Raw genomic sequence first — 23,093 nt, 5'->3', positions numbered from 1 at the left:
AAAAAACCAGCTCCTGGATTCATTGATTTTTTGAAGGGTTTTTTATGTCTCTGTCTCCTTCAGTTCTGCTCTGATCTTAGTTATTTCTTGCCTTCTGCTAGCTTTTGAATGTGCTTGCTCTTGCTTCTCTAATTCTTTTAATTGTGCTGTTAGAGTGTTGATTTTAGATCTTTCTGCTTTCTCTTGTGGGCATTTAGTGCTATAAATTTCCCTCTACACACTGCTTTAAATGTGTCCCAGAGATTCTGGTATGTTGTGTCTTTGTTCTCATTGGTTTCAAAGAACATCTTTATTTCTGCCTTCATTTCGTTATTTACCCAATAGTCATTCAGGAGCAGGTTGTTCAGTTTCCATGTAGTTGTGCAGTTTTGAATGAGTTTCTTAATCCTGAGTTCTAGTTTGATTGCACTGTGCTCTGAGAGACAGTTTGTGATTTCTGTTCTTTTACATTTGCTGAGGAGTGCTTTACTTCCAATTATGTGGTCAATTTTAGAATAAGTGTGATGTCGTGCTGAGAACAATGTATATTCTGTTGATTTGGGGTGGAGAGTTCTGTAGATGTCTATTAGGTCCACTTGGTCCAGAGCTGAGTTCAATTCCTGGATATCCTTGTTAGCCTTCTGTCATGTTGATCTGTCTATTATTGATAGTCGGGTGTTTAAGTCTCCCATTATTATTGCGTGGGAGTCTAAGTCTCTTTGTAGGTCTCTAAGGACTTGCTTTATGAGTCTGGGTGCTCCTGTGTTGAGTGCATATATATTTAGGATAGTTAGCTCTTCTTGTTGCATTGATCCCTTTACCGTTATGTAATGTCCTTCCTTGTCTGTTTTGATCTTCTTTGGTCTAACGTCTGTTTTATCAGAGACCTGGATTGCAACACCTGCTTTTTTTTTTTGGCTTTTCATTTGCTTGGTAGATCTTCCTCCTCCCCTTTATTTTGAGCCTATGTGTGTTTCTGCAGGTGAGATGGGTCTCCTGAATACAGCACATTGATGGGTCTTGACTCTTTATCCAATTTGCCAGTCTGTCTTTTAATTGGGGCATTTAGCCCATTTACATTTAAGGTTAATATTGTTATATGTGAATTTGATCCTGTCATTATGTTAGCTGGTTATTTTGCCTGTTAATTGATGCAGTTTCTTCATAGCATTGATGGTCTTTACAATTTGGCATGTTTTTGCCGTGGCTGGTACCAGTTGTTCCTTTCCATGTTTAGTGCTTCCTTCAGGAGGAGCTCTTGTAAGACAGGCCTGGTGGTGACAAAATCTCTCAGCATTTGCATGTCTGTAAAGGATTTTATTTCTCCTTCACTTATGAAGCTTAGTTTGGCTGGATATGAAATTCTGAGTTGAAAATTCTTTTCTTTAAGAATGTCGAATATTAGCCCCCACTCTCTTCTGGCTTGTAGAGTTTCTGCCGAGAGATCCGCTGTTAGTCTGATGGGCTTCCCTTTGTGGGTAACCTGACCTTTCTCTGTGACTGCCCTTAATATTTTTTCCTTCATTTCAACCTTGATAAATCTGACAGTTATGTGTCTTGGGGTTGCTCTTCTTGAGGAGCATCTTTGTGGTGTTCTCTGTATTTCCTGAATTTGAATGTTGGCTTGCCTTGCTAGGTTGGGGAAGTTTTTCTGGATAATATCCTAAAGAGTGTTTTCCAGCTTGGTTCCATTCTCCCTGTCACTTTCAGGTACACCAATCAAACATAGATTGGTCTTTTCACATAGTCCCATATTTCTTGGAGGCTCTGTTCGTTTCTTTTTACTCTTTTTTTCTCAATCTTGTCTTTTCACTTTATTTCATTAATTTGATCTTCAATCACTGATATTCTTTCTTCCACTTGATCGAATCGGCTAGTGAAGCTTGTGCATGTGTTACGAAGTTCTCTAGCCATGGCTTTCAGCTCCATCAGGTCATTTGAGGTCTTCTCTACACTATTTATTCCAGTTAACCATTCGTCTAACCTTTTTTCAAGGTTTTTAGCTTCCTTGCGATGGGTTAGAACATCCTCCTTTAGCTCGGAGAAGTTGTTATTACCAGCCTTCTGAAGCCTCCTTCTGTGAACTCGTCAAAGTCATTCTCCATCCAACTTTGTTCCGTTGCTGGCAAGGAGCTGTGATCCGTTGGAGGAGAAGAGGTGCTCTGGTTTTTAGAATTTTTGGCTTTTCTGTTCTGGTTTCTCCCCATCTTTGTGGTTTTGTCTACCTTTGGTCTTTGATGTTGGTTACCTACAGATTAAGTTTTGGTGTGGATGTCCTTTGTGTTGATGTTGGTGCTACTCCTTTCTTAGATTTCCTTCTAACAGTCAGGTTCCTCAGCTGCAGGTCTGCTGGAGTTTCCTGGAGGTCCATTCCAGACCCTGTTTGCCTGGGTATCACCAGCGGAGGCTGCAGAACAGCAAATATTGCTGCCTGTTCCTTCCTCTGGAAGCTTCGTCCCAGAGGGGCACCCACCGGTATGAGGTGTCTGTTGGCCCCTACTAGGAGGTGTCTCCTAGTTAGGCTACACAGGGGTCAGGGACCCACTTGAGGAGGTAGTCTGTCTGTTCTCAGAGCTCAAAGGCTGTGGTGGGAGAACCGCTGCTCTCTTCTGAGCTGTCAGACAGTGACATTTCAGTCTGCAGAAGTTGTCTGCTGCCTTTTTTTCAGCTATGCCCTGCCCACAGAAGTGGAATCTATGGAGGCAGTAGGCCTTGCTGAGCTGCGGTGGGCTCCGCCTAGTTCAAACTTCCCGGTCGCTTTGTTTACCTACTCAAGCCCCAGTAATGGCAGACGCCCCTACCCCCACCAGGCTGCATGCAGCCTGTCAGGACGATCTCAGACTGCTTCGCTAGTGGTGAGCAAGGCTCTGTGAGCATGGGACCCGCTGAGCCAGGCAAGAGATGGAATCTCCTGGTGTGTCGTTTACTAAGACCTTGGGAAAAGTGCAGTATTTTGGCAGGAATGTCCCATTTTTCCAGGTAGTCTGTCATGGCTTCCCTTGGCTAGGAAGGGGAAATCCCCTGACCCCTTGAGCTTCCCAAGTGAGGCGATGCCCCGCCCTACTTCAGCTCACCCTCCATGGGCTGCACCTACTGTCCAACCAGTCCCAATGAGATCGACCAGGTACCTCATTTGGAAATGCAGAAATCACCCGTCTTCTGTGTCGATCACGCTAGGAGCTGCAGACCAGAGCTGTTCATATTCAGCCATCTTGGAATGGGAGTCTTGAGACTAAATTGTTTACTTTTAAAGGTCATAAAACATAAAGGGCAATCTCTGTTTATCTTGCTAGAGCAGCATGATATTGTTGAAGGATTTTGGAGTCAGACTGATGCAGATTCAAATTCTGGTCTGCCATGTAACTGTTCATCTTGAGCAACTCCATTATACTCTTGAGCCATGGTTTTCTCATCTGAAAAATTGGGTGAATACTGTTAAAATAAAAACCTTAGAAAAAAATAAATTTAAAGTTTATTTAAATGAAAAACGATTCATGAATCAGGCAGCACTCAGAATCAGAAGTGGGCGAGAGAGCTCTTCCCAGCAATTGGTAAGTAATGAGCTTTTGTAGGCTGAATATGGAAGCAAAGTAGAGAAATCACCTGACTGGCTACCCTTATGTGTGTATTTGCCTAATTTGGTCATGGTGTGAAGAATTGGCTGTCTGATTCGTTGAAACCGCTCTTTGTTGCAAAATATATACTCCCAAGTTAGGTTGAAGTTTGTTATAGAGGAACTCAAAAGTATAGTGACAGTCTCAGGCTAATGGCCTCTGTTTGCTTAATTTAACGATGCTTATAACAGTGTCAGCATTAAGTCAGACTTTGCACAGAGGATTGAGCATAATGCTTGTTACCTAGTATATCCTAAATAAATTGTGTTTCAGGTCTCTTGTTATTTTCTATAGTGCAGCGTTGTCTTTAATACTTATTTGTCAAATGAATGGTGTCTGAAGTTAAAGCCTGTAATACAATTCATTGAATAAGTATTGAGTACATGTTATAAGACAACTGCCATGCTTGGTGCTGTGGAAAAGCCTACTGTCAAGAAGTTTACAATTTAATTGGAAAAAATTGGACACATGGATATTAAAGAACTGTAAAAGAGATATCATTAAAATTGAACTCAGCAGTTTTATAAGATGGATTCCTGAGAACCTTGGCTACTAGCAAAAGTATCACTATATCCCTAAATAAATTAAGCTCAAGTTAGTTGCTTTTCACTTGGACTCTATTTTTAGGCATGTTAAAGAATGGAACAGTGTAAATGAAACATTAACCACTGTTAGCTATTGTTTATAACATCTTGACCAACACTTTGAGCTTAATGACAAGTGATGCTTGATGAGGACTTCTTGCTTGATGCCGGTAAAGCTGATTATTGTTGCTTTCAAAGGGATTGCTAATTTACTTTTTTGATTTTTCTAGAATAAATTAGATATTATTCTTAAGTTATGGCTTATTGGTATTAAGGAAGATAATCCGTATAATAATAAAGTATCAAGAGAGTGATAGACCTATAATAACTGTTGCAGAGTTTTCTGGCACTAGATTCATAGTAGGATACTATTAAGTTTTTTTTAAAAAAAACTTTAATTCCAATTGGTTTTAAATTATTCTTCATACAGTGCCATTTTGTGAAAGAGAATGAATAGTGTTTTGTTTTTCAAGTTTCTGAGAAATCTGTGTAGTGTTTTTCTTTGTGAAATGACATGCCTCTTTAGGTAATGTTATTGTGGAAAGAGTATTGGTCTAGAAGCCCAGGTGCCTGAGTTCTAGTTTCACCTGTGCTTTGATTACTTGCTTTTCTCATCTACAGAGTTCTTTTTGGATTCATGCTCTTCCAAACTGTACAGCTTATTTGGGCATTTCTTTTCTTTCTTTTTTTTTTTTGAGACGGGGTTTCGCTCTTGTTACCCAGGCTGCAGTGCAGTGGGGCATTCTTGGCTCACTGCAACTTCCGCCTCCCGGGTTCAAGTGATTCTTCTGCCTTAGCTTCCCAAGTAGCTGGGATTACAGGCACCCGCTACCACGCCCAGCTAATTATATATTTTTAATAGAGGCAGGGTTTTACCATGTTGACCAGGCTGGTCTGGAACTCCTGACCTCAGGTGATCCACCTACCCCGGCCTCCCAAAGTGCTGGGATTACAGGTGTGAGCCACCATGCCTGGCCCTGGGCATTTCTTAAGAATCAGCCGTTAACATTAATTTCCCTGGAGTGATAGTTACACAATTCTACTTCTACAAGAAAGAGAGCAATCAGGGAATGAGGCATATGGATAGGAGAGTTCATTCTAGGGCAGATTGAATACCTATCTGCAGAAGCCAAACTGAGTGGGTTGATAAAATGAAGATCGAAAGCTAGATAGTATTTTTGGCTAATAACCCCGCTTCATGTTCCCTTTTTCCCCAGATTCTCTTATATTGGTTTTACTTTTCTCCTTCCTTCCTTTTAATTTTTTTTTTTTTTTTTACAAAGTATTACAAGTGTACCATAAAATGTACTCTTGTTTTGACTCTTGAGGTTCTTTTGGATTAAGAAGCCTAGAGACTTGGATGTGTGTGGTAGGAAGAAGGTCAGGCTAAAGTTGCAAATGGTCAAGTTAAGGTGGAGAGAGGGATTAGGAAGTGAATGTAAGAAAAAAATAAAGCAGAAGCCTGAGTAGTAGTTACTTATCCCCAAAATATTATGACTTATTTTAGGAAATGTGACACAAATTCAATTCTAAAATTTAATAGGTCACATTCTTGTCTATGTAGTGAAAGCATGGCTGAACATTGAGAAAAGTTTTTGTGATTATGAAGATGTATTTCACATCTCTTGTCTTAATTTTTAAAGGTGATACTCTTCCATTGACTCATATTAACTATCCATAATTCATAGAGAAAGACTTTAAAAAGACTGTATTTTTAACTGGTTTCTATTTCCACACAGTCATGGTCAGAGAGATACAGCACAGATCCTACTATTACGAGGAGCCAAATATCTGCCAGATAAAAATGGAGTAACTCCTCTGGATTTATGTGTACAGGTGTGTTTTTCATTTATATTCTGAGCCCCTTATCTTTATAATAGAAACTGGAATGGTAAAAATTATTATTTTTTCAATGAAAGGGTAGGTGCAAAAATTTTTATTGTGTGAAGAATATGAACTTTAAAAGGAGCTGTTTTTAAACCTGGATAATTTTAAGTCTTGTTTTTAGGGTGGATATGGAGAGACTTGTGAAGTATTAATTCAATATCACCCGAGGCTTTTTCAGACTATTATTCAAATGACACAGAATGAAGACCTCCGAGAAAACATGGTAATGTATTTGTGATAGTAGCTTGTAAATGAAGAAGCTTTATTCCTGCTCAGCATATATGACATTTTACAAATGTGCTTAGCTTAGTAATTTTGCTTATTGTCACAAATATCTTAATAATTAGCTTATCTGCATTATAGGATAAGTGTGAATTAGATAATAATTAATATAGTTTTTGCTAATATTTGGCCATATAAATCTTCTGCCCTCTGGGGCTTTGGTCTCTCCTTAATAGAACTAGAATAGGCTGGGCGTGGTATCTCATGCCTGTAATTCCAGCACTTTGGGAGGCCGAGGTGGGTAGATTGCTTGAGCCCAGGAGTTTGAGACTAGCTTGGGCAACAAAGACCCAGTCTCTTAAAAAAAAAATTATAAAAATTAGCTAAGTGTAATGGCATGCATCTGTAGTCTGAGCTACTTGGGAGGCTGAGCTGGGAGGAGTGATTGAGCCCAGGAGCTTGAGCCTGCAGTGAGCCGAGATCATGTCACTGCCCACCACACGCTAGCCTGGGCGATACAGTGATGCTCTGTCTTTAAAAAAAACAAAAAATAAATAATAATAATAATAATAATATTCCCATGGCAAGAGGAAAAGACTCTGTGGAGGAATATCATTATGATTGGTAATCACTAGTTTACTCAGCTATGTGTTTGTGATAGTTTTAGTCTTAGAAAAATTGCAGAGTTTAAATTTCTCTTTTATTTTAGAGGTTTAGAATTAAATTTCCAAAACTATACTTGGTGATTTTTAAATTCTATATATATTTACTGTTGTTTTGTAACTGGGTGATTTTCAACAAAGATTTTATTATGTATCATCATATCTCTATATTAGCTTTTAAACTTATGCAAGACAAAATAACTAAAGGACTTGATTTAGACTAATTGGCTTTAAGATACTTAATAGGTACTTAATTGTTTGATAAGATTTAATGGATTACTATGTAATCACAATTTTTTATTTGTAAAAAATTTAGTTACGGCAAGTTCTGGAGCATTTGTCTCAGCAAAGTGAAAGCCAGTACCTAAAGATTCTAACAAGCCTTGCTGAAGTTGCTACAACAAATGGTCATAAACTGCTTAGGTAAGTGTTTTGCAATAAGAAGAAATCAATAGGTAGCAGTGTCTGTTGGCTTCACCTCCTGAGCAGTTTATTCTGCAGGATGCCTTTTGTCAGTGATAACGATGTTATAAAAATTTGCTGACTTCTGGTTTGTTTTGTTTGAAAGGACCAGGGTAATCAACTATTGCTAGAGAGATTTTAGTCTCTCTAAAGAGACTAAAAATAGAGCATACTTCAGTGAATTTGGCCATATGTGTCTAGAATTTTGTGAAATGATTACTTACCTAGACATATAAGTAAATGTACGTGAAGAAGAATTGAGAAAGTTCAGGAATCTTGACCACTAATTAATAAAATAAAATTAGGTACAAGCTACTGTTTAACCTTTCAGTGTACTTTCATGACTCCTTATAAAGTGTTTTTCTCTGAACTGTCCCCCTCAGTTAAGTTCTTTATTATTTCTAAAATATCCTGTGGTTTTATCATCACTAAGTTCGTGGAGTTAATGCCTTATATTACTTGAATTTATATATGAAGTGTTTTCCTGTAGCTACACTTCTTTCTATGTGGCTGGCTACCCCAATTAGGAATAAGCAGCCACTGAGAAATGATTATTGTCTTATTATTTCTTAGCCTGCAAATTTGACCCCCTTCTAATTTGGATGCTTCCCCCTTCATATTATTCGTTTTACTAATTACTTCCACTCTTAGTAGATTGACAGGTCATGATCTTCTCCCATCTCTGTAGTTGCAACTGAAATTTTTTCCACCCAACACCATGCTACTTCTTTAAATCAGCTATATTATTAAATTTATTATTCTAGCCATTTGTTTCAGTCTTCTTTGGGACATTTCATGTATTTCAGATCAGAATCACGTTCTGTACTGTTTACTTAAAAGGCCCTTTGCTAGGTTCCTTATGCTTCATGATTCCAAGATCACCTTCTTACGTTCTTTTAACCTTTTAGTCTTTCTTCAGCAATTCTACTCACTTGTTCATTTTAAAAATTATTCTATTTCTACCTTTGAGACTACTCATAGACTCTGTCTATAACAGTCATTGAATTCCAGCTTTCCGTAATGCTCTTACTTAGTAATTCCCAGTAATCGATGTATTTCATGGAACCCTTATAAGATTCAGATGTATTAAAAGCATGGGCTTGGAGTCAGCCAGACTCAGGCTTACATCCAGACATCATCATTTACTGTGTGACCTTAGCAACTAACTTTTTGGAGTTTCCCTTCAATATCCACCCATCCATCGAATATATATGCACATATATATATATATACATATATACACACACATATATACATATGTACACACAAACACACACACACATATAAAGTTATTTTTTTTGAGACAGAGTCTCGCTCTGTTGCCCAGGCAGCACAATCTTGGCTCACTGCAACCTCCGCCTCCCAGGTTCAAGCAATTCTCCTGCCTCAGCCTTCCAAGTAGCTGGGATTACAGGCACGCACCACCACGCCCGGCTAATTTTTTGTATTTTTAGTAGAGATGGGGTTTCACCGTGTTAGCCAGGATGGTCTCAATCTGCTGACCTCGTGATCTGCCTGCCTCGGCCTCCCAAAGTGCTGGGATTACAGGCGTGAGCCACCGCACCCGGCCAAAAGAAACTATTTTAAAGGAAGGGGCCAGGGGAAGAAGAGAGCTCCGTGCTTCTAGTGAGCAAAGGCAGCAACAACCTTGAGCTTCTACAGCCCTTGGTATTTATTGGGTAGAAAGAGCAGAGAGGAGGAGCAAATGATTGGTCAGCTGCTTGATTGATCACAGGTTCATATTATTGCTAACAGGCTTCAGATGTACCTAATCACGCAAGAAATACTTATGCCTGGGTCGTGACTGTCCTCAGCATTCCTTCTGGGTGGCAGATGCAGTTTGTCAGTTTGCCAACATCCTGCATTTATGAGAACAGTTTGTTGTTTACTCATATAGCCTCCAGTGGTATACTGAGTTGATCACGACCTTCACCCTTTCGGCCTCCAACATACAAAGATAAATCCTGCTGTTCTGCGCAGAAGTTCATGCAGCTTTTTGCTTTGCTCCAACATTTGTGATACAAGATAACTGATGTTAGAGATTTCAAAATAAAACCACCATCAACCAACAAAAATACTGTGTTTAAAGATATATTATTAGATTCAATACAAATTTAGCCTAACTCGTACAGTTTTTCTGTGGAAAGGTAATGATTGATATTCATGATGTTGACCAATACCAAGGTACTGTGGGATTCTGAAGGGCTTTCTGATCAGTAAAAGTGAGTTTATGTTAATTTAATATGATTTAGTGTTAATTGAATTTTAGTCTTTTCTTTTTTCATGGTAGGTGAATATTTCCTATATTTGTGTATAGTCATAAGGCAGCCCATTATGTAGAGAACAAACCTAATGCAGATAGCAACTTTAAAATTTTTCAGTTTGTGAATGTTCTGTATGTGAATAATTGGTTACTATTCTGGGGTGGGAAGGGGATATGGGATTACGGATATAGTGGCAGAGAGTTCAGTTTAGCTTCTTCGTTAAAACAGTTGTGGGTTGGCCTAAGAATATGATGATTTATACCATTGCTTCTCTGTGAAATACAATCAGACTTCTAAAGTATAAATTTAATTTACAAATATACTTCTGAAAGTGAAAGTTTAGGGGTCGCCTTGAAGTTGTTGCCACAAGAAACCAACTATTCTAAAGGAGTGATTTTCTTCATGTTTTATGCTTTGATCATTGGTTATATTCTGGGTGCTTAAGAAATAGTAATTCATTTATATGCAAGTTAAATAATGTAACTTCCTGTTAAACTATTCTATCTCCTATCATGATAGGAAAGGAATTTTACTCCAGTTACATTATAATATGAAACAGATGGTCAGTGGGATGAAAATGTTTTAAAATAAGTATTTTAAGATGTAATTTGTTTTACTCCATCTAATCTCATATTTTAATTTTTATTTTCAGCCTCTCTAGCAATTATGATGCTCAAATGAAGAGCCTTTTAAGGATTGTGAGAATGTTTTGTCATGTCTTTCGAATTGGTCCATCCTCCCCCAGTAATGGAATTGATATGGGCTACAATGGGAATAAAACTCCAAGAAGCCAGGTGTTCAAGGTGAGAAAAGTATATGGCATTGTTAGGAAGATAGACATAAAAGAGATGAATTTGACAAAGCATGCATTCATTAATCAGAAAGCTCATGAACAGGTTGTAAGTTTGGTTTATACCCATATCACTTTTAAAATTAGGCACACCTTTCTCCTCTCAACTCTGTCTAATGAACAGCGAGTTGGTGAGCTTTCTGTATTTTTCTTACAAATAAAATTTTTTATTCCATTGGTGTTTTATTCTAAGGGTAGAGATATTTAGTGTTTAAAATTAATTTTATTAAATTATAGGTTTTTAATATAATATGCAGCCAGCATGCTTTTGAAAGAAATGTATTTCTTATTAGTAAGGAAATAAAATGCATAGTTTTTATTTAGATTTTAATATGATATGTGTGTTAGGTGTGTGTCTGTATGTGTTTTCAGAGTAAGGTACTTTCATTTACTGGGTTTGCTAACAGTTAATTCCTGAGATAACTGCAAGGAAGAGTTGTTGAGATATTTTCTTAAAATATTTTGTATTGCTTCAGCTGCCTTTCTAAGCACATACGGATGAAGTCCTTGGAAGATTCATATAAAAACCAAGGGAGTGTTGCTACTCATGTTAAATTATAATTTTATGAAGTAAACAAAATGAATATGACTATAATTGCTCTTGTTAATGTTTTTTTGGGTGACATTTTTAAATAACAGATTTTAGAAAAATGTATAATTTAATAACTTCGTGTTTTTTATTTATTCATCTATTTATTTTTTGAAACGGAGCCTCACTCTGTTGCCTAGGCTGGAGTGCAGTGGCACAATCATGGTTGACTGCAGCCTCGACCTCCCTGGGCTCAGGTGATGCTCCCACCTCAGCCTCCCCAGTAGCTGGGACTAGAGGTGCATGCCACCATACCTGGCTCATTTTTGTATTTTTTGGTAGAGATGGGGTTTTGCCATGTTGCCCAGGCTAGTCTCGAACTCCTGGGCTCAAGCAGTCTGTCTGCCTCTGCCTCCCAAATTGCTGGGATTACAGGCGTGAGCCACTGCACCCAGCCAACTTATATTTCTTTAAACAATCGTTTGAGTATAAAATATAGGTTATTTATCAAAAAAGTGATATAAATGTTTTTATGTGCCACTTCCTTGAAAACTAGTTAGGATTGACAGCTTTGCTGTCTGTAAAATTCAAAGCTAAACTAGTGTTCTATACTAAATGATTCTTTTCTTAAATGGAAAATTTTTGCAAAAAGTTAAAAATAAACTTTGCAAGAACTTTGACACTAGTAGATTAATACTTAGAATAGATATGGTAGTCTTTTAGAAAGGTTATGTATAAATGTCTGTCCATCTGTTTTACTCTCTTAAAAAAAATCAGCCTAGGAAGGAAAGTTTTTAGCCATATATATGTGTGTGTGTGCACGTTGAGTGTGTATTTTTGTTTTCTTTTTTTTTTTCTTATTGTGCCACCTCCTGGAAGAATGAAGTTATGCATTCTTGTAATTCATGTGGCTTTTCATGTACCACTTCCTCAAGCTCTAGTTAGGAGTGACGACTTACTGTCTTTGTAAAATTTTGATCTACATTATTGACCTACTCTTTTTGTCAGGGCTGTTTTAAGCAAGCTTTACTGCTTCAAACATTCATATCACACAAAGTTGTTTTTAATGTGTTCTGGCATGGCTCACTTTGTTAGTGACGGAATCTACCCATGATTTGACTTTGACTCATACTTTCTACTCATCTGTAATGATGAATATAAAATCAAATCAGGTATAGATGTGTTCAGTATTATTCAAATTGAGTTAGATTATATTTAATTTTGTCTGATTTCTTTGGTTAAAATTTTAATCTGCTACCTATTAGCTAATATCAGAAAATATGTGTTAAGTAACCTCTCTATAGGTGATTTAAATGATTTAAATGTTAGTTTTCTACCTACACAGTCAATAAAGACATAATAGAGTAGAAAAGGATATCTGTTTTTCCTTTTTAGCTTATGTTTAAAAAACAGAACCCAGACTTTATGTTTTGTTATATATTTATGATATATATATAATATATACTTTCTTATTTCAAGAATTTTGTTAGTATCTTTGTTTCTTTTTTTAAGGTACTACTTTCTACAGGATTGACAACTACTATTTCTTCTCATCACTTATTTTCTCTTAAATTTTGAACTTCCATTTTGGTAAAACACTAATTGTAAAACTCAGCTAGTTTTTAAACACATTAATAAGTATTAACTGTTAAAGAATTTATTAGTCTCTTTTCATCCAGTTTTATGAATGAAACATGGAATCTTTGGGGATTGGCAGAATGATCTGCCCTTCCATTTACAAGCCTAAAAATAGAAACTGTACATTGTCATCCATGTGAATCAGATCTCCTGTTCATTGTGGGGTGATTTCAAGTTGTAAAAATCTTTGCTAGTTACTGAGTTGCTGTGATATTAGACTAGAAATACCATTTTAATTCTTACCACATTTTGTCTGAGGTAGCAATTGATCCCTAATTTCCATTTCATTAACAAGGTACTCTAATGCTACTTTATTGTTCAAATTAACTAATGGGTTTTCCATTAAGAATGAGTGGATTTATAGGCCATGTGTTTTTAGTAGGTGAAATTGTTTAACATCCTGTTATTAGTTTTCTGATTTATTTTAGAAGTTCTTTAAGTTAGTCTTAACACGTAGTCATTCTTTCAGCATTAAGAGATGTTTATCTAGTGCCTTGGGAACTTTGGAGCATTTGAAGGAGAAGATCATTTTTATTTTTGAAGCACAGTGAACACGGGGAAGACAATTTAGGCTTCCTGAGTCTTGCTGTGTTCTTTTTTTGTGAATAGTAAGCTGTGACTATTAATGGTTTCATAGACTTACAATTTGGAAATTTTGGTAACCAAGAAAGATTGTGAAACTTTTAACTTCAAGATCTTATCTTGTGGGTTGTGGCATTTGACATTATTAGGTTAAGAATAGTCAGACTAATAGGATATCAAGGTACTATGAATGAACATTAAGTTAATAATACTTTCCTGCCAAATTCATTCCTCATTTCAGCACTTCTTGAAATTTTAAAAAATCACTCAGTAAGCTCGAGATTGTATATTTTGAAATATGACTTAAAATGCTTATAAATCATGTATGGTTGTCATATCATTGTTACTATATGTAGAATATAATTCTTCGGTAAGGATCACTCAATAATAATGAACGAAGCAGTATTTTCATGGTATCAAGAAACCTGCTAATATTTTCAGTAGTAATTAACTCATTGTTCAGTAACAATTGGTATGTATGGTGTTTCTTATTTAATGTATTTTATTTATGAATATAGAAAGTATCATAGATATAGTATGCAATGGTTTATTTTTAATTTTAAAATTTATTTGAATCCTTTTTGTTGGTGGCTGCTACTATAGTTAGAAATTAAAGTTATTTTCGTGGTATTCTTTTTTGTGATTGAAGAATGAATTTTCTGAAAAGATCTTCAAAGAGAAAACTTGCTAGGTAAACTCACCTCAAGGTTGGGATTTAGTTTTAGTGTATGTATGATTGAAGAAATAAAAGGTAAGAAAAGAGAGAAAAGTAAAGAAAGGTCCAGTGTGGCTTATTACTTATTTTTTTTCTCATTCTTCTAATTATTTGCTGTGTTCCTTTATTAAAAACTCTGGCTTTTCAATATCTTTGTTGTCATTTTTACACGTATCCATTTTTTTCTTTGGTGTTATTTCTGCACCACTGAAAATTTGTCTTTCATTTTTTACACATTGTCAGTATTTGAAAATAGGATTGCTGTTGGTTTGGACTCAGTGCTTATCTGCATGATCAGCCTGTCATTTCTTGCCTTAGGCCTTACCTCCTTTCAGTGTGTTGATTTTCTAGGTTTTATCTTTTCTCATTTAGAGGCCAGTTATTCTTTTTTCTTTTTGTTTCAAGCAGTTTTATATCACCACCTGTTCTTTCCATTTCAGAAGTTCATTTTCTGATATAAAGCTAAATAGTTTTGCTGACATAAGTTCTTTTCATCTTCTACAGCAGGTTCAATGTTTTGCTCATAAAGAGAAACTATAGTTTCAACTTGGATCATGATTAGAATTTTCAGTGAAGGTATCTGTCAGTATTTATGGCAGCTGGGTGCTTCTTGCCCTTCTTTACGCAGTTCAGGGATTCCAAATCTGTCAACTGTTGTGAGTATGAAAGAGCCCTCATTATGGGTGAGAGGGATGCTTACTTTAACTTCAAAGGAGGGTATAATTTCTCTTAAAAAAGGAAACATTGTACTTACCGGCCTACCTAGTGCATAGTACTGGTTGAGTGAGTGAACTAGGTTTTTGTTGATTGTAGTAGTGGTGGTTTTGTTGGTTTTGTTGTGTTTTTCTGCTTTTTGGTTGAACGTGTAAATGAAGGCCTGAGGTGATTTAATTATCTGCAAATTCAGTAAGTAAAATATTTTCAAAAAGAAAATGTTACAGAAATCTGAAGAAAGGCTGAAAATGGCAGTGAAGGTATTTGTTAGATAATAATTGGGAAGAATTTCCTGGCAGAATAGGTTATTCAAACATTTTCTAAGGTTCCAAATATGGTTGTATAATCTCCTTCCATAGCGGTCTTTAAAAGAAAGATTATTTCTTTCCTTGAAATATTTTAAAGGTGAGTCTTTCTGTAGCACATGGTCTAGTTTGTAGCATTCTGTAATCATGTCAGATTCAAAAAGTGAGATTAACTTTTGTATTTATTTGCAGAAGGATAGCTAATCATTCTCAATGAGAATATTTACAATAGTGTAGGATGGACGGATTGTTTAACCACTGTACCACTTATAAACTATTAATCTTTATTTGGGATTAAAAATATCCTAGCAGGTTTTTTTTTTTTTTTTTTTTTTTTTGGAGACAATATCTCACTCTTTCACCCAGGCTGGAGTACAGTGACATGATCACAGCTCACTGTAGCCTTGACTTCTGAGACTCAAGCAATCCTCTCACTTCAACCTCCTTAGTAACTGGGACTACAAATGCATGCCCCTGTACCCAGCTAGAATAATAATAGGAAATAGTTTATTCTCTCATCTTTTTTTTTTTTTTAATAGAAAGCTGTTAATCTTTACTTGGAATTAAGAATTTGCTACTCAGTATTTTTTTTTTTTTTTTTTTGAGATGGAGTCTCGCCCTGTCACCCAGGCTGGAGTGCAGTGGTGTGATCTCAGCTCACTGCAACCTCTGCCTCCTGGGTTCAAGTGATCCTCTTGCTTCAGCCTCCCGAGTAGCTGGAATTATAGGTGTCTGCCACCATGTCTGGCTAATTTTTTGTATTTTTAGTAGAGATGGGATTTCACCATGTTGGCCAGGCTGATCTCGAATTCCTGACCTCAAGTGATCTGCCCACCTCGGCCTCCCAAAGTGCTGGGATTACAGGCATGAGCCACCATCCCCGGCCTGCTAGTCAGTATTTTAATAGAAGTTTGGTAATTGTATTTCTTGTTTTAAAAAAACACTAATTATTAGAAATGGATTGTGTCTGTAAGTATATGTATATACATAAATATGCCACATTTTATAATTTCTTGTCAAAAATTATCCAAATTCTAGGAATTATATGTAATGAAAGGAGCACAGTAAAAAAGCTGTTCATTAGATTCTTTAGGGATTCTCATTTTTTAATTGAAAAAAGACATTTGTTTAATTGAAAGTTGTTGACATTGATCATATTAATACAGAAAATGTTAAGAGTGATTATATACTTAGGGATTCTCATTTTTTAATTGAAAAAATCTTATTTGTTTAATTGAAAGTGGTTGACATTGATCATATTAATACAATAAATGTTAAGAGTGATTATATATAATAGTAATGTGTGCTTTTAAAACTAAACATTTCAAAATTAAAAGAAGAAAGATTTCTTGTGAATTTTTTGTTAGATTTAGTTTTTCCTTTTTATTCCAAGGAATACATACATACAAATTAAATTATTGCCATAAATGAAGAAATTGTGATTTATGTACCATTTGTATAATTTTGTTACTTACCTTTAGGCATTACTATCACATTAACTTGGGAAGATAGAAATGACTAGAGTAAATTTTTTCTTTTATAATATTTGTTTAGTTGTGTGATTTTTTGTTTGTTTGTTTGTTTGTTTTTTAATCCTGTAGTTTAAGAATGATGTTTAAAAAACACTTTGGTTTCTCTCTCAGCCTCTGGAATTGCTTTGGCACTCATTAGATGAATGGCTAGTTTTAATAGCCACAGAATTGATGAAAAACAAAAGAGACTCAACAGAGATCACTTCTATTTTACTGAAACAAAAAGGCCAAGATCAAGATGCTGCTTCCATTCCTCCATTTGAACCTCCAGGACCTGGGAGCTATGAAAATCTGTCCACTGGCACAAGGGAATCTAAACCAGATGCCCTTGCAGGGAGACAGGAAGCCAGTGCAGATTGTCAGGATGTTATTTCTATGACAGCTAACCGGCTAAGTGCTGTCATTCAAGCTTTTTACATGTGCTGTTCTTGTCAGATGCCTCCAGGGTAAGAAAGTTTTGGCTTATTATTATTTTTTTCTCTGATAGATGATGAAAAGCAGTGATATTTTTGTAATTTCAAAAACAACAAATAATAATTTGTTGATTTAAAGTTTTATTTTCTCCTTGTTTTAAGATACTCATACTAATCTAGATCTAGTAGGGAATATTTAAATTTTAAACAAGCAATATATATTATTACTTTGTAGAATGGTGAATATCACCTTGTATAGGATCTTTTAATTATGTATTTGAAATGTGTAAAGCAGAAATGTGCCAAATTTCAAGATTTTTAAAAAGTCACTTGTTGATATCGTCTGCTGATGAGAAGTTAGAATCATTTTACAAATTGGCTAGGCATACTTCAGTTTCCTAAACTTACAAAGAAGATCCCAAACCAAATTCTTTTGTTTTTGGTTTATAAGCCAGTCCAGTTCAATATATATTTATCAAGTTTGCTATATTATATCATAAACTTTTGCCTGTGTATTCTGATTGATATTTACCCCCCACAGAATGACTTCACCTCGTTTCATTGAATTTGTCTGCAAACATGATGAAGTTTTAAAATGCTTTGTTAATAGGTAAGCTTTGTGGGGTTTGTGGACTACCCTGGTAGCCTTTCCTCTCTTTACTTACCGTTTCATCTAAACAGAAAAAATACTATTTCTCATGCTATTCAAAATATGCTTAATAACAAATGAAACTTTAATAGATGTGGATTATTATGTGTTTTTCTTCTGTTTCAGTGTCAGTGTATCTGAATTTGCATTTCACTTAATGCTACTCATTCTTCCTGTCCATTTAAACAAAATATTTTTCTTTTAGAAATCCCAAAATTATATTTGACCACTTTCACTTTCTCCTTGAATGTCCTGAGTTGATGTCAAGATTCATGCATATCATAAAAGCACAGGTAGAAATTTTTCTTCATCTTTTTATTCTATCTAATGAAATTAATTTCTAAAATTCTACTATTGTTCAGTGGAATAATTATTATACTTCAGACATTCTGTTATAAGAGGAATGATTGCATGTTACTTTAATATGAGGAGTAAGTTTTCTTCAAGAAATATGTATTGAGTGCCTACTATGTACAGAGGTCTGTACAAAAACAACAGAACACATTGCCACATTTGCTGAAAGGAGTTTAATGAAACTCTTTAGTTCTATAAGGCTTATTGTCCTTTTGAAAAGGATTTTAGCCCCCAAATACATTTGGGAAATTACATAACATATGCCCTTTGGAAATTTATAAATCACATTGGCAGCATGTTAAAAGGCTTTGAGAAGCCCTTTAGTAAAAATAGTGATTTAGCTTTGTTAATCCTCCAAACTTATTTGACCTGACCACCTTTCCCCTACCAGATGTGTACCTGTTCATTCCATACATCTCATGTTACATGAAGCTAGCTGGAGGAAAGCTTGTTTTGTTCCTTACCAGCTATGTGAACTTTGGGCACATTTCCTAACATCCTTGAGCCCTTGGTTTCTTCATCTACAAAATGGAGATAATGATAGCAGCCTCAGAACTATTGTCCAGAATAAATTGTCAAGAATGACTGTGATATGCTCAGTAAATGGTAGTTGTTTTGGAGATAGAAAACTTACTTCCTTTCTCTAAGAGGATTCTAATTCAGTCTGGCTGGGGAGATAATAAACATATGTATAAAATAGTAATTACAACATTACCTGGATCTTTAGGAGTTTAAGGGAGGAAGAGCTGGCTCTGGCATCTGTAGTCAGGGGAAATTTCAGAGGAGGCAGATTTTAAGTTACCTTGAGAAAGCTTGAAAAAATATGCAACATTTTGGTGGGAGTAAACAAGGAGGGAGAACTTTCTAGCCAGCATGTGGGCTGGAGCATGTAGACCGAAAAGTATGTAAAACTGCAGTATTGCAGCAGAAATTTTGTGTAGATAGGAGCAAGATAGAGTTCTGGAAAGGTAGATTGAGGTCATCCAATGGTGAGCCTTGATTTCCAGACTGAAGAATTTTCTTTCTTTGCTAGGCTGTTAGGAGCCACTGATACCCTTGCTTTAGGAGAATGGCATAATTCTGGCAAAGTTTTAGAAAATAATTTGCCAGATATGTACGACAGACTGTAGGCAATGGTTTGGTTAGTAGTCGTAAGATAGTAAATATGATAAGTGGTTTTTAATGTCTTTAGGGACACTTGTCCTTTCAGAAGTTAAGCTATGAACTAATTTTCATAAAATTATACGTAAGTATATAGAGGGATCTTTTGACATCTGTTTAATAATGATAATGTGAAAGAGAAGGCAGTAATAATGACTTACATTTACTGATTTTAGGTCAGGTACTATGTATTTGCTTCCATGAATTATTTTATTTTCTTAACCATTGTGTAAGATGGCTACTCTTTTTTTCTAAGCTGAAGTGGTTAAATAACTTGTTTAAGTCATTCTGCTACTAAATGGGAGAACCAGAATTTAAAAGTCTGTCTGGTTCTCAAGTTCAATTTCTTTCTTTCTTTTTTTTTTTTTTGACACAGGGTTTTACCTGTCACTCAGGCTGGAGTATAGTTGATCTCAGCTCACTGCAACGTCTGCCTCCTGGGCTGAAGTGATCCTCCCAGCTCAATCTTTCAAGTAGCTGGGACTACAGGTGCATACCACCACACCTGGCTAATTTTTGTGTTTTTTGTAGAGACAGGATTTTGCCATGCTGCCCAGGCTGGCCTTGAACTCCTGAGCTCAAGTGATCCACCTGCCTTAGCCTCCTGAAGTGTTGGGATTATAGGCATGAGCCACCACATCCGGCCAAGTTCAATTTCTTAACCTACACTATATGATACTGTTCTGGGGCAAATGAGATAATAGGTGAAAGAAGATTTTAGTTTTTGAGAGATAGTCTGCTGTTTTTAATATAGGTTGGTGCAAAAGTAATTGCGGTTTTTTGGCAGTTACTTTTAATTGCCAAATTAAAATTGTCAAATTAATTAAAATAGCAAAAACCGCAGTTACTTTTGCACCAACCTGATACTGTCTCTGCTTTTTACTTTCTATTCCTTCTTCCCTTCCTGGACAAGTTAGTCAAAAAGCATCTGTATTAGGTATCCACTTTGTTGATCCAGAGAGGGAGGTGTTTGTTGCCTGACTAGGGTGAGGAGGGTGTCTACATGTATAGTGGTGGCCTAGTGTGGGGTTTTGGAGTTTGGATGTGATTAAGAAGGGTGTCCGTGTAGAAGAGGGTCCCAGTGTGAGTCATGTGAGTCATGTTGGCGGTGGTTGCAGCTGATCAGTGCTGTCTGATGGAGCCTGAGTAGGGTGCAGGGGCCATGGCAGTGATTGGAGATTGGTTACATACTAAGGGAGTGGGGTTGCAGGTTGATCAAATAAGCAAGTATGAGAGTCTAACTTCTCTTTGTTGGAGAAAGGGGTTACAAAATGGAGGAAATTAGAAGGAACCTTGTGCTGAATTGGAGTTACCAGTTTGAATTTAGTTTTAAATCTACATAGATACATGTAGCAAACCTGGCACCTAGCTCTTGGTCTCTCAGTGCCATTCTCAATGAACCAGCACTCCTTGGAGAAATGGCTAATTCCAGGGCTAGATCAGGGAAAGTATAAAATAAGCCTGCAACATCTTATTGTGTAAGAAAGTAAGGAACTGTTCAAAGACTGATAGGGTTATGTTAACGTGACTCGGAAGACAGCTTGAATGGACTCCCACTACCAAATTTGGAAGAATTTGAGCATCAAAATAAATAATGATGGCAACATAAATAGGAACCTATGAGTCTGTACTGAAAAAAGTTAATGAATAAATGGAAAGTCTGATGAAGGGTAGGATGATTACACAGTCTCAAATTATCTCCCGACAGAATAATTACAAGGAGAAAAAGGGTGCCTTACAGTAGAGAAGCTTAGCAGTGATCAAAGCAGACATAGCAGTGTGCCAGCTGATAGGATGCTCTGAGGACAACATGGCATCACTTCTGTGATATTCTTGCCAAGGATACACACCTTAAATCTAATCATGAGGAATCATCAGACTAAATACAGTTGAGGGACATTCTACAAAATTAACTGACCTGCAGTCTTTAAAACTATCAAGCTTATGAAAATTAAGAAAACATTGAAGAAATGTACCAGAGTGAAGGAGACAGGACAGGACAATTAAAGGCAGTTCATGAATCATTTTGCAATAAAAGGACATTATTAGAAGATTGGCAAGACTTGAAATGGGATCTGATGTAGTAATGTTATCAGAGTTAATTTCTGATTTTGATGATTGTTATCTAGTTATAGAGGAAAATTCCCTTGTTTGCAGGAAATAAATGCCTAAGTGTTTATAGGGGACTGGACATTATATTGGCAACTTGCTCTCAAATCAGAGGAAAAAAAAAGTACTTTGTACTCTACTGTACTTAGAAGTTTTCTGTAACTTGGAGATTGTCCTTCTCTAGAAAGTTACAAAGAACTACCTCTGCTAAGGGATTGACTTCTTCTGTTGGTGGTTTTCAGGTTGCCAGTAGTTAAAGGGAGAAACATTTTGTATTGCTGTACAAATGCTATTAAGAGGAGCCTCTATAATCAGTCCTGTTTTGTGAATTATTTATGGAAATGCAGGTACACACTCTAGAAAGTTTACATACAAAAATGTGCCATTTGGCTGTGTAGGTGTTTGTATATGTATGTGTGTGTTTGATCTTATTGTATTAGCTTTTGAAGGTAGCAGTTTGTACCTTTTAATGTTCCACTTGAATTACTTGAAAAGGTTCCATTTGTTTTTATTTCTTGATTCACATTTCCTAGATAAATGATATAGTTTAATATCTTATAGTGGGCAGTAAGTATTCTTTTAAATAGTTATTGACAGTAATTTTAACATTGCTGTGAATGACAATAAGAACAATATCTATTTATTGAGCATTCTAGGTATTGAGTATTAGAGCATTAGTATAAATGCTTTTGGTGTATTTTTCTCTTTGGTAAAATGGGGACAAAAGTCCCTTTTTCTCATAGTGTTATGAGGGTTATATGTGGTAATTCATTGTAAAGTGCTTCGAAAAGTACCTGGCTTATAGGTACTTAATAAATGATTGCTAATTTATTATTATAATTATGATTATTATAATTATTATAATTATGTTCCTTATTTGAATTATTTAATTTAATCCTAACAGCTCTTGAAGTAGGTATATTCTTTTCTCTGTTTTACAGATGAGAAAACTAAAGTTCTGTGAGGATTAATAATTTCCTTAAGATAAGTCTAGTAAGTGACAGAGTGAGGATTTCAAACCATGTTTATCTGACTTCAAAGCCCATACTTAAATAATTGCTTCTGTGTAATGTTTTTTCTCTCCTCTTAAACCAAACTTTTAGAAATAGCATTAGAATTTCAAGTACTTTATATTCCAGCTTGTTAACTGAAAATGAAATATTTAATTTATATGCACAGTAATGCATATAACATATAACACCAGTGCTTTATAAAAAATGTGGAAGACTGTTAGAAATATGGACAAAATTACACATTTAACTTTACAAAGGTAGCATTTATTCTTTTCTTACTGAAAGCAAATATTAAAAGGCAGAAATTCATCTCTCATTGATCATATTATGTTTTTATTAAGCATTAATAACAAGTGATATTTGAATCTTTTAAAACAAACCTATTTAATTTAGCTCAGATGAAGAAATTTATTGGTGTCCTAAAAGCCACCTGGAAGATAACTTTTTTGTGGTGTTGGATGGTATTCATCATATTTATCTCTTGAAACTCTTAGCTTTTGGGATGGTATTGCACCACCTTGGTTCTCCTTTGACTTTTCTTGCCGTCTGTATCATTTGCTAAGCAAATTCTCAGTCATGACTTGTGATCATAAACTTCTTTGTTCTTGGTATTTGTTCTCTGTATGTTTCATCTCTTGAACCTTATCCTGTCTCCAACTTTACCTTTGTTCATGGCTTTATTTTCAGTGTCTCAGCTGCATCACTGTCCAGTATCTTCTTCTAAATCCCTAATAGTTACACCCCACTACATCTTTAAACTCATGATACATAAAATCTTACTCATATTTCCACCAGTACCTTCTAGGAGTGTGGGGGTAGGTTATGGGGAAAGGGCTTTTCCACTTTAAGTTATTT

The 23,093-nt window shown here is 35.8% G+C and overlaps 1 protein-coding gene across 12 annotated transcripts in view; it reads left to right on the top strand.

Annotated features, from left to right (window-relative positions):
* The window catches only part of HACE1 (HECT domain and ankyrin repeat containing E3 ubiquitin protein ligase 1), a 124,468-nt gene that overhangs the window by 56,947 nt on the left and 44,428 nt on the right, over nucleotides 1-23,093 (top strand). For all 12 annotated transcript variants that reach the window (XM_054491401.2, XM_054491400.2, XM_054491398.2 and 9 more), the window contains 7 exons: nucleotides 5,917-6,013; nucleotides 6,186-6,287; nucleotides 7,265-7,371; nucleotides 10,327-10,477; nucleotides 16,651-16,985; nucleotides 17,494-17,562; nucleotides 17,807-17,894. In XM_054491401.2, the coding sequence (XP_054347376.1) occupies nucleotides 5,917-6,013; nucleotides 6,186-6,287; nucleotides 7,265-7,371; nucleotides 10,327-10,477; nucleotides 16,651-16,985; nucleotides 17,494-17,562; nucleotides 17,807-17,894 (949 nt within the window). The remainder of the gene's footprint in view (nucleotides 1-5,916; nucleotides 6,014-6,185; nucleotides 6,288-7,264; nucleotides 7,372-10,326; nucleotides 10,478-16,650; nucleotides 16,986-17,493; nucleotides 17,563-17,806; nucleotides 17,895-23,093) is intronic.

The sequence above is a fragment of the Pongo pygmaeus genome, chromosome 5, assembly GCF_028885625.2.
Source record: "Pongo pygmaeus isolate AG05252 chromosome 5, NHGRI_mPonPyg2-v2.0_pri, whole genome shotgun sequence".
Lineage (NCBI taxonomy): Eukaryota > Metazoa > Chordata > Mammalia > Primates > Hominidae > Pongo > Pongo pygmaeus.
Note: the sequence above shows the minus strand (reverse complement) of the source record. Positions and strands in the feature narration are given on the sequence as shown.